The sequence below is a fragment of the Hydra vulgaris genome, chromosome 13 (assembly GCF_038396675.1).
Source record: "Hydra vulgaris chromosome 13, alternate assembly HydraT2T_AEP".
Taxonomy (NCBI): Eukaryota; Metazoa; Cnidaria; class Hydrozoa; order Anthoathecata; family Hydridae; genus Hydra; species Hydra vulgaris.
The window spans coordinates 43,111,921-43,124,912 of NC_088932.1; the positions used below are offsets into that span (position 1 = coordinate 43,111,921).

A 12,992-nucleotide genomic window follows, 5' to 3' on the forward strand; every position below is an offset into this window, starting at 1 on the left:
AAGTTGACTTAAAAGACGTTAAGTTATAAGAATTAAAAATCCATGCTAATAAATTAGAAATTATGTCGCAATATTTTACTAAATTTTCTAAACTTGTAAAACCCTCTTATATAGTTTATTTTGCTTCTATATTTTGTTTTGAATTTTATTTTGTTTTATTATAGATTCTTTTGCATTGTGATATTACGTTTCATGCATTGAAAATATTGTGTGACAGCATTGGTTTTGTAGGATTAGCTATTTTAAAAAAAACTTATTGTAATCGACCGTACAAATATTTTCTAATGAGCAATTTGAATTAATCGATTACACTTTGTTTAGAAAGCGTATCTAATAATGTTTTTTTGGTTTTTACTGTTTACTGTCGGGTTAGTCAAATTTTCGGAGAGCGTTAATTTTGTTAAACTTTGCTCAATAATTCAAGAAATTAGCATTCAAGTAACCGACGATCAAAATTGCAAGTACAGTAATGAATCGAGGTTTTTAGATGATTTTGCTTGTAAACAAAATACTTCAGGAGAAAATACTTTAGAGAAAAATGACCACAGTAAAAAATTTATTTAATAAAAATGAGTTTATGTGTTATAAACAACAAAATAAGAATATTATTAATATATATATATATATATATATATATATATATATATATATATATATATATATATATATATATATATATATATATATATATACATATATATATACATATATATATTATTGTTAATATGTTATTGATATTATTATTATAACTATTATTATTACTCTTATTATCTCATTATTAGTTGATTAACTATGAGTAGAAATGGATGATAAAACACGTTCATTTATTAAAAGTTTTTAATGTATAAAAAAATTTTGTTTTTAAAAAACTACTAAAAACGATTGAAGTTAGGAAATAACGCAAAACTTGCAGTTTACACAAGCTATATCTCGTTTTTTTATTTATTGTTTTTTAAATTTGTTTGCTATAAATAGTTTGTATCACCTTTATAAATTATTAATTTACATGTTATGTCATATTATCAGTTAAACTTCTACTGATTTGGTTTGGAAATATATAAATTTTTTTCAAACTTTTAATCTTGACACCATAAAATATGAATGACTGAATTAACCTAATAACTGAAACACCGCTACCACCACTATACTACCATTACCACCAGAGTTCGGACTATTGTAATTGTAATTGTAAAAATTAAATACAACAACAAAATACAATACAATAATATTGCACCGTAATATTTTAGAAGTAATAAAAACATTATTTGGTATTGTATTACTGTGATGAAAAACAATCACAATAACTATTGTATTGTTCTAACACTGTTTTAAAATCCCAAAACTATCGTATTATATTGCTTTGATGAAAAACAATTGCAGTAACTATTGTAGTGTATTACTATTTATTGAAGTCCAAAAAATATTATATTTTAATGCAATTACATTCCTCTTCCTCGTATTTACTATTATTTAGGTACTAGTCAGTTCAGGGGAGCCCGTGGCATATATAAATTTTATTAATTAAAGTCAAGAGAAGCCAGGGAAGCCAAAGAAATTTATATATATATATATATATATATATATATATATATATATATATATATAAATATATACATATATATAAATATATATATATATATATATATATATATATATATATATATATATATATAAATTTATATATATAAATAGATTGTAATATATAGTCATAATTAAGTTTATATATTTATATATATATATATATATATATATATATATATATATATATATATATATATATATATATATATATATATATATATCTATATATAAATATATATATATATATATAAATTTAATCATGTCTATTTAATTATATATATATATACATATATGTCATATATATATATATATATATATATATATATATATATATATATATATATATATATATATATATATATATATATATATATATCATATATACATATAAATTTAATTAGGTCTAAACTGATGTTAAAATGTTTTACCGGATGATGACGTCAAAACTAATTGATTAATTTTTTAAAGCGCGTTAAAATAATGTTTTTTATTATTATAAATCACCAGAAATGAGTATTAAGAATAGAGCGTTAAGTAATCAACGAACCAGTGACTTGGGTAAAGGCCGTTTTCCACAAGACGAAACATTCGCGCGAAGCAAATTTTTTCACTATGACGAAAGGTTGTTTTGATTTCCAATCACTTTCTATTGCGTTACGTTTTTTTTGTTTTCAACAATAAAAATGGCAGCAATAAGTTTAAGCTGAATGCATAACTAAAAGCAATTATTACTTTTTTAGCATACTTTCTACTTTGAAGCATTTGGAAATTTCTTTCCATGCATTAACTTTAATATTTCTGTCTATATATCTTATATATAAGATGTGATATCATTTTATAATATAATAATTTAATATAAGGTTTTTATAAGAAAGTATAAGAAAATAAATGCTTAACTCTGAAGTGTGCATTTCTGTTAAACTGTTACTGCAAGAACGAACAGCAGGTTTAACTCCATGTAGGATTTTTCACAAAAAGGTTTGTCTTCATGTGGCCACTTGAAGACCTTCTTATGAAGTGTAATTTTTTGAATTGACTGTGTGCAAATTTACAATTGTAAATTCTCGATTTAAGTCTGCTACTTATTTGATGAATTTACTAATGCTTGTCAATGTTCAGAGCGAGTTCATAGAATATCAGTAAGAACGCCAGGTTCTGTTTCTTTACTACTACTAAAACAACGGGCTTTTGTTTTTTATGCTGTTGTGATATTATATTCAAAATTTGATTGGTTTTCGCTTAAGGCGATTCGCAAAAAATCGAAATGAATTCAACTTCTTTTTTTTCGCTGCAGCGAAAAAAAATTACGGAATAATTGCCAGCATAATTACCACTAATTGGCATTATTGCCAGAAAAGTTTTATCTGCGCATGCTTATCGACGAAAAAATTCGCTTAGTGCGAATATTTCGTCTAGTGGAAAACGGCCTTAATTTTATTTTAGATTGGCTGAAAATGTTACATTTTTATTTATAGCATTATTTAAATAGAAAATATTTTGCAACAATTTTTCTACATTTTTAGACTTCTTATCACCTATTAGAACTTTAAACTTTATAGGAAAATTGTTTTTGAAAAATGAGGCAGTTTAGAATACCAAATAAATTTTTTTTTGTATTTTGTAACAAAATTTGCGCAAATACAAAGTATAATGGGGATCAATCGCACTCAACTACCCCTCTACGGTACAGGCAAGCCTATCTTGGTTTAGACTTTTAAATTCTAAATTTCTGCAAAATATTGCCTCTCTTATAGCCTTACTAATATGCAAACTAACATTAATAAACTATTTTGTTCAGTATAACAAATAATACTAGAGTAAATCATAAAATAAATTTACTGTTATTGTATTGGAACACTACAACCACATATTTGTTTTTAGATAATATTATTGTATTTTAAAGATGAATTACAAAACAATACAACATTTATATTACAATACAACATTTATTATTATTATATTAAAGTATTACTTTAATACAATAATAATAAATTACCAATAATTAAAAAAAAAACGTCAATTGTATACCGTCACATCTATGTGTTTCTTTAGGTTGCATTTTTCTTAATTTTACTTGGAGAAATGATGACGAAACTAAAAAAAACTGTACAATAATTGCAGGAAGTAATACAGTTTCCCCTAAAAGCCTTAAAGATTGCGAATGGTCTACTTTTAATAACGATTCTTGTTTAAACATTCTTTTGGATACGTTAAAGGTAACTTGTGTTAGCAATTTTCTTTTAATTTTTTTTTATTAATTTGAAGAAAACAAAATTGATTTCAACAGTATTAGTTTTTAACGCAGGAATGGTTTTAAGTTAACTCAAATAGGTGTCTGTCCATTCCCAAAAGTCCATTTCCCAAAAAACTTGGTTTTTAACAACGAAATGGGTTTCCTGGAATCTTATAAAATGCTGTTTAAATCTGAAATCAAAAAGTATTGCTACTGCAAAATAATCTATGAACGGTTAAAAAAACTCTTCTACATCTCAGTTATTATATAAATTTACTATTTCAAATTACTAATATAGAGAATGAAATATAAACTCTTGTAAAGACCCGAGCTGCGATACCAAATAATACTACCGGTACCAAACGACTCCAACATAACCGATACTTCCGATACCAGTATCGCGTGATCTCAATACCAATGCTCAAAGATATCGCACCGATACCAAACGATAAAGTGAGACCCGATACCGATTATTTGATATCTAATAAACACCTTATGAGCTCTGAATAAGAAAAGTTGTGCAAAGGTTTTCTTTTAATTAGGTTTAAAACACTCTGGAGCTAAAACAGTTTTGTTTTGATCGCAGGTTGAAGTAAATACAGAATTGTAAATCTACATAGAAGCAATTTTACGAGGTAGTGGGGGGAGGGAAGCTAGTCAGCACATTTCTACACATTTCAGTTGGCAGATCTGTAGTTTTGAAGGTTTGCCATGCTAGACAAGAATAAAATGAGGATAGAAAACTAGGAAAGAATAATTTCAGAGTAGAATGTTTTATGATAGAAATAAAGAAACCTTACTAGAAAAGAATTTTTACAAAAGAATATTTTTTGGCAGAAATTTTGAAAAGAAACTTGAAATACTTTCTAAGAAAGAATATTTTTTAATAAACGTAAACAACTTGCTTGGAAAGAATTTTATTTAATAAATGCGAAAAACTTGCTACGACAGAATTTTATTTCATTAATCCAAAAAAATTATTGCGATTATAATTATTTAACATTTTCAATTAAAAATCATAACTGTAATTACCAAATTGCTCGCAAAATTTCTTTGCTAGCACGTTTTAAAATTTCTTTGCTAGTACGTTTTTCCAATTTTCTTTGCTAGAAAGAAAATGACTTTTACTTGTGCGATTTCTATCCTAAAAAAGTCTTTGCTAGCAAGTTTTTCATTTTTCTTTGCCAGAAAGGATATATGTATTTCTTTCTTCTTTTCTATCCTTCAATTATTCTATCCTAAAAAGTAATCATGTTTTTTTCTATCATAGCAAGAATTTTCATGTTTCTTTCCTAGAAAGGCTTTCCTGAAATCTTGTCTAGAACCGGCCACCGTTTTGAAGCCCTTTTTTTTTTTTTTGAAAGCAGTGGGCCTGTTTTCAAGGATTAAAATTCGTTGACGAAAATTGTTTTAAATATAAACCTGATACGTTGACGAAAATCGATTTAAATATAAACCTGTGAAACTATGAAATATAAAGCTTTTTCTGATTTTAAATTAATTTTAACTATTGTTAATGTGGCCAGAACTTGTAGATTATTTAATCCTTGGCTGCTTTAAACAGGTGAAAAATACAGGCATTGCTCTTTTTATCTTTTACTTGTAAGAGAATTAAGCTGATCTGATGATGGCATAATTGAGGACTGCCGCACAGTGTTTCGTTTTATACAAGCTAGGTGAACTAAAGTCTGTTTAAGAAATTGGCTAGTCTATAATATTTTTACAATTACGGTTTCACATTGTTAATAACTTGCAGTGTTAATTATAAAATACATTCTAGAGCTTCTTTTTAATTGCTTATATAATATACAATAAAAATAATAAGCAATTAAAAAGATGTTAAAATTTCATTTTTGAAAAAAATTAGTCACCAATTTACAGCGTTTGTGAAACCATTTAATAAAATTTTAAGAAAGCACTCATTTCATTTCAGTAATGGATTGTATTTTTGAAGGTAAGTACTGTTTATTTACATAGAGTATTATATTCAAAAGAAAATCAATTTGTATTAGAATATGGTTTAAAAAACTGCGTTCAATTTGTAAAATCTTTTTTTATTTTTAATTTTTCAACTTATGCAACTTTTTGTATCCACTTGTATCCACGCAAATTTTTTAACAGTGTATAGCTAAAGTTCATAGGTGTACAACGGTGTAAAATTTTTCACCACATCAATTTACATTTTTTTGTAACTTAACATTTTTTAGATCACGTGCGCTCTTTTTTAAAAATAGATAAATTTGAAGTATTACGGAAACATAATCAAAAAGAAAGTAAATCTCGTTTATAGGATTTTATTTTAATAAGATTTTGTTTTACTGATGTAACTGATGTAACAAAAGATTCAGAGAGGTCTTTGCAGTTAAAAATTTCATGTTTGACATCAAAGTTCGCAGCAAAATAGTCTGCAGCACATGTAATGGTGGACCGTTTTTTAAACAAAATTAAAAGTTGGCTAGAGGGAGCTGATGCTGAACTTGAAATAAGTATATATCAGCGATGCCCCTATTCATTTTATCTGGTGGATTTTGAGGACGGCCCAAAAAAAATTTGAAGACCTTTAAAACCAAAAAACGGAAGGTTGAAGGCTTTAAAGTAAGAAAAAAAGTAAAATTTGCAAAGTGCAACAGAGTTGGCCACAGTTGCTGAAGTAGCATGTTGTATGTCGGACACAGAAACCAAGCTACTTTAATAAGAAAAAGTTTAGACTAATCAAAAAAAAAAAAAAAAAAAAAAATTAAAATACTTTTTTTGAAGTGGGAGGTAGTTGAGTCGTGACGAGGTAATTGCTTATTTCATTGGCTCTAAATTTACAAGTCATTCTTATAGACGCGAAAGTGGTCTTTAAAGGCTGGGCATATAGTATTTCCATCTTATTATAATCAATGCAGGTCAAAAAAGTTATGCTATTCATTAGATGAACATGTTTCTGTTACAGAAACTACTGAATGCTTAATTAAAACTACTGAATGCTTAATTAAAGCCCAGTGTGAAGTTCTTAAAAGTTATATTTTTACTATTCCATTCACATTAATTACCAAATGAGAACTCTGATCAAAGCACTTATAAACAGAGGTTTACAAGTTCTGATGCTACTGATGAATTTCTGTTTGTATATTCATTTGTTCCGTTGAGACTGAGTGAAGACCAAAGTATTATTTGGAAAATCCGCAACCTTCATCGACATTTTTTTGCCGACCTGTTAAGTTCATTTTTTCAAAAGAAACTAATGTATTTACTACATCAAAAAACTAACCAAGTTTTTGGTTAGTTTTTTATTTCAACTTGTTCCAACATATATAAGATTCGGCGAATCTCAAATTGCTGTTAAACACGACCTAATACTCTCAATGATAGATTCTCAATGATGGAAATGAAAAGTTTGCAATGCTTTGACTGACACAAGTTTCCAACAAAAATGTTACATATGTGATGAGACCCCTTAAATGATGAACAGTGATTTAAAAGACTTAGTTGTTAAAAAAGAACATTATGAGTCTAGTCCGTCTATTTTGCATGCGTAGATTTTTTTTTTTTAAGTGCATGTTGCACATTATTCATCATTTAGATAAAAAAAAAGTGGCGAGCTAGAAGCGATGAAGATAAATCTAGTATCCAAAAACGTTCAGAAGATATCAAACAAAAGTTTAAAAACAAAATGGGCCTTATTGTAGACAATTCAAAACATGGCTTTAGGAATACAAATGATAAGAGCACAACCCTCAGGTTTTTTATGAAGCCAGAGTTAAGTGGTGAGATTATTGGTTTAAACGTCAATCTTATTTAAAATTTCAGTACTTTATGAAGAACACTTTCCTCAGGCTTTTATATTAACTATTATAAACTTAAAAAACTTTGTACTGAAACTAAAACTCTTTATCTTAATCTATACCCGTGGTACTATATGCCTGTTACTATGCACAAAATACTTGTACATAGTACGAAATTTGTAAAATATGTCTTCTTCCAATTGGACAGCTGTCGGAAGAGTTTCAAGAAGCCTGCAATAAAGATTTTTTTCAATTCCGCAAGCATCATACAAGAAAAAACTCACGTATTTCCACAAATATAGATTTGCTCAATATGCTTTTGGTAATGTAGGTTATTTAGGGTCCGATTCTTTGGATAATGAAAATAACAACGATTCATTCGATGATAGTTGTTAAGAAAATGTTTTATTTTATTTTACGTTTTCAGCTGAATTATAGTCAGTATATATTTTTATTTTTATTTTCGACAAAACTTTATTGCATAATTTATGTGTTAAAATAAAGTATTTATTTTTATTGCCTAATAAACTTAAGAAATGAAAAACTTGTGACTAAAATTTTATATTCTTAAAATTATAAAAATAATTACATATAAAAACTTAAAAATAATTAAAAAATGCACAACTAATCAAAATACTATTAATCTTAGATTTTGCAGAATCTTAGATCTTGCAGAAAAAGAAACTTAGGAATTTTGCAGAACAAAATATTTTTGTCCACCTAGCTTGTATAAAGCGATACACTAAGTGACGGAAATTGAATAAAATATTTTTCTTGGCTAGTAAAGTAGTTTTCAGCTTATATTTTAATTATTTTCAATTGTCAAATATAGCACTGAATATTTTTTGTTAAAGCTGTTAACACGTTTGCTGCCAACTACAAGTATACTCGTAGTAAGTTGGCGTCATTTATTTGCCAGTATACTCGTAGTTAGCGGGACTTTGATATTTGCCAACAACGAGAATACTCGTAGTTAGCCGGCGTCATGAGTTTGCCAACTACGAGTAAACTCGTAGTTATACTAACTTATTTCAAATAATATTTGTGCATGACTGGCTTTGTTTATTCACTTTTCTTTTTTTTTTTCTTAGCTTCACATTTGATTTCAGAAAATATTACATTCAAGTTTTTATTTTAAAAATCCAAGGAACCTAATTTAAATGTGGATAAAGATAGAAATAGCTTAAAACAGATAAAAGTAAAATATTGATAACGCTTTAATTTTATTTCATGAAAATTAAAGTGCAAATCTATTTTTTTGAATGATACGTTACGAAACATTCGCCTATACATAACGTCTCCCTGTTTCAGTTTTGCTTTTGTACATTTTTTTGGATTTGATTTTCGGTCAGTTCTTAAAGTACCCCAAATGTATGTTTTTTGATTTATCATGTGCTTTGTTAACTCAAAGGAATTGTAAAAGTTATCGGTGTACAGGTGATAACCTTTTCCCAGAAATTTTTCCATTATGTCTAAAACAATAGCTTCCGTTTGACCCAACAGTTTACCTAGAGTTGCCTCGCCAGAGTAGATTTTTAATTTTAGTACAATACCATCTGATTTGCAAAGTTCATAGAACTTGATACCATACTTATGCCTTTTTTTTTTCACATACTGCCTGAAAACAAGACGTCCCTTCCAAAGTAGCATTGACTCATTGATCGATATATTTTTATTAGGACAGTAGATGTTATCCATTGTATTATTTAAGTGATCGAGAAGTCCAATAATTTTACACAAGCGTCCACTACCTGAATCTACATTGTTAATAAAATTACAAAACCGTAACATTAGTTAGAATTTATTTCGTGGCATTATTCTAGAAAATAAGGGAACTCTATAGAGACTGTTCTTAGACCAATAGTGTTCTAAAGGTGGCATTTTGACACACCCGATATGAAGAAGAACTCCGAGAAACTGCCGCATACCTTCTGAATTTATTGATTTTCAATCTTTAAAACGTGAGCTTCTTCTGAGGGGACGCCGCTTATTTATTTCTTGCGTTGCGTAACAATTAGTTTCAACTACCATAGTATTTATAAGCTCTTCTGTAACAAAAAGTCTAAAGATATCTAATGGTTTCTTGCTCTCCATGTTTATCTTCAAACCAGGATTGGCAAATTGAATTTGTTTCACAATATTCAGCTCATCTTCCCATTGGTTTGAATTTCTAGATAGATTCGTTTCAGAAGTTGTTTTGTCAGGCAAAATATTACTTATAAGATCTACCTGTTGAGTTTTGTTTTGATTTTGTCTATAAGCAAGACCACCCGTTGTTCTGGCTCTTTTCGGCAGCATTAAAAAATCTTCTGCAGTGGCTGCTAGATCTTTTTCAGTGTTATTATCTTCAGAACCTGATTCTGATACAGTCTCTGTAGTATAAGCGAAAAATAAATCAGAATCTTCAATATCATTATCTTCACTATCCTCCCAATCTTCCATAATCATATGTGCTGATCCAAATGTGGAATATCTGTGCTTCGCTAATATGAGATAGATAAATTTATAAATTATTTATTTATGAAAAAGAAATTACTTATCTATAAAACACATTAAATAGTATACTGTGTAAAAAAATTCGTGCACACTAAAATGTTTTTTAATATATTAAAAAACATTTTGTAAACGTTGTGTAAATCAAATTTTTTAAGTAAGTAAGATGCAATTGAGAAATATGACATGTAATTCAGAAGTCACAATATGTAAATAAGAAACACAAAATGTAATTAAGAAATTGTAAAATGTAATTGAGAAACCCAAAATGTAAATAACAAATCGTAATATGTAATTGGAAAAACAAAAGTTCTAATTAAGAAATCGTAATGTGGAAATAAGAACACATTATTTGTAATTGCAAATTCACAATGTAAGCTTAAAGGTCATTATAAAAAATCTTCTTGTAAATGCATTTTAATAAGTTAATAATATCAAATTTAGCATTTGTATGCACCGGCAATACAGTAATACAGTAATGGAATTGAAAGGTCATTTTGTTATTTGTCAATACACTATAAACAGAAAGTCTGTTATTAAATTGAATTTGTGCATTTATTTCACTAAATTTGTTTACATCCACTTTTGGAACAACCAGAACCCCCTTGTCCAATTTGTAGACATGAAATACATACAACCGATTAAGTTGAAAGAAAACATTATGTTTTATCTTCATCGAATGAGTTATTGAATGTGCTGAGCGAAATGACGACCCAATCGTCATTTTGCGACTCTGGCGCAAACTTTAGGTGTCAAATATAAGACAGCATACAATTGGGTCCTTAACGAAAATTTAAATTTCCTTGGAAGATATGGAGTTACCGCCAACCACAAATCCCTTTTTCAATACTTTTTTATTTTATTGATAATATATTATTATTTATTGAAAACCAACCCATATGGCCACCTTGGCCAAATTAGGATCAAATCTAATATTACAAGGTAAACCAAAGCAACAAAATTAAAAATACAATCAACTTCTTTCTGATAATCTATATTATAAACATTTCTCAATTACAACATTTATCTTCTCAATAACATCTTACGTTTCTTAATTACAATTTTTAAGTTCTCAATTACATCTTGATAAGGTGTAGTCACCGCAATGAGTTATACTCATTACGGTGTTACGAGTAAATTCGTACTTCGGCACTGGAGAAAAAAATTTCTTCTCCATTGCCAAAGTACGAGTATACTCGTAGTGCTTATTTTTTGTCAGTTATATTCAGAATAAAAAGTACTATAGAATTATTATAGATTAAAAATATTTTATTTATTGAAATGTTGATATCTATAGCCTTGGCAATGAGAATGAAACCGCGAGAAACAGCCTCGGCAAAAATTAATCATTGCAGACATTATAGCTACGCAAAGAAACAAAGCATAGTTTAAAATAGCTCGGCAGCAAACGTGTTAAGGCCATATACTAAATATGAATTCATTCAAAAAATGATTTGAAGTAATAACTTAGATCAATTACGTAACGTGGTTTTAATAAGTCTTTTGACGTAAGAAGTTAATCGTTTTGTAAAACAACTTAACTCTTACGTCAAATAAGGATTAATTTGATTATTACTATTAAGGTTATTTATACTATAGTATTAAGGTTTTTTTTACTATGCTATTAAGGTTATTTATACTATTCTATTAAGGTTATTTTTATTTTTAAGGTTATCTTTAACTTTAAGGTTATCTTTAATTATTTTAGTTTAATTAAGATTATTAAAGTTATTTAAGAAATTCTAAAAAGCAGTTTAAGAAAAGCAAAAAATCACGCAATAGTTCTGGAGCATAAACGAGGAAAAAAGTTGGCAAGAAAAAACTGGATCGGAATAATTTTCCAATTAATCTTAATACAAACAATAAACTCCTTCCTAAATTATTAATACTTGATAAAATTTTCGTTAATGAAAGTTCTAAATTAAAAAAAATATTTTGAAGCGTAGTATTAAAATTAAACCCACAAAAATTTTCTGAGTCCTAATAATAATACCAATTTACTGGTACATTGGTAGTATTATTAGCAATGTAAGTTTTTAAATCTTGTGATGGTTCAATTACAAACTTAAATTTCAAATTTAAATTAATAAATTACAAACTAATTTTAAATCTTATTTCTCAAAAATACCTGGGTGTATAACAGACTAACTTTTTTTTAAAGATAAACAATATTTTTTACAGCAAACAGCTCAAATTTTAGTCTGAATCTTAACCATGTTTAAAACATTTGACAAAAAAAGGTATACAATAGGTGTTTTCATAAATCATATCAAAGGGTTTGATACAACAGGTTATAATATTCTTTAAGCTAAACTAAAACATTATGGCACCAAAAACTCAAGGATTTTTTTAATTCTCTAAGCATAAAAAAGTATACATCGTATGACAAAGGAAAATTGAAATATATAAAAATAACGTGTTCCTCAAGGACCAATAGACTCTTTTGTCTTTTTTCTATAAACAATCTACCAATTTTCAATTGCTTTAAATCTTATTTTATTTGCTGACGATACAAACTTTCTTATTTCTAACAGTCAAAAAACTAAACTCTTAAATTTAGCAGAATGGTTTAACTCTAATATACTATGTGAAAATCGGATCCTTTGAAACTTTCAAATTTTTGTATTTGCAAATCAATAAAAGAAACCACCTATGCCTGTTTTTAGTTGAAAATTTTAAAGAAAATCTTTCCCGAAAAAATCAAACAATTATTAATCCAAAAATATTTAAAAACCATTCTCCTTCTATTTACTGTTACTTTAACTGATTATAACATGAAAACATTGAGTAATGCAGCACCAATATAACCAAGATAAAACCTCAATAGATACTCAATAGAACACGCTTCAATATTGATTTCAAATTTAAACCGTTTAACAACCTCTAAATTTAGAGGTTGTTTGACACTCGTTTAA

The 12,992-nt window shown here is 27.3% G+C and overlaps 1 protein-coding gene across 2 annotated transcripts in view; it reads left to right on the top strand.

Annotated features, from left to right (window-relative positions):
- Positions 1 to 249: 249 nt before the first annotated feature.
- Positions 250 to 12,992, top strand: part of LOC136090283 (uncharacterized) — a 49,063-nt gene continuing 36,320 nt past the window's right edge. The window contains exons 1-2 of one of the 2 annotated variants that reach the window (XM_065816575.1): positions 250 to 547; positions 3,634 to 3,797. In XM_065816575.1, coding sequence (XP_065672647.1) covers positions 337 to 547; positions 3,634 to 3,797 — 375 coding nt within the window. In that variant the 5' untranslated portion in view covers positions 250 to 336. The remainder of the gene's footprint in view (positions 548 to 3,633; positions 3,798 to 12,992) is intronic. The other variant, XM_065816576.1, reaches the window with a different exon arrangement.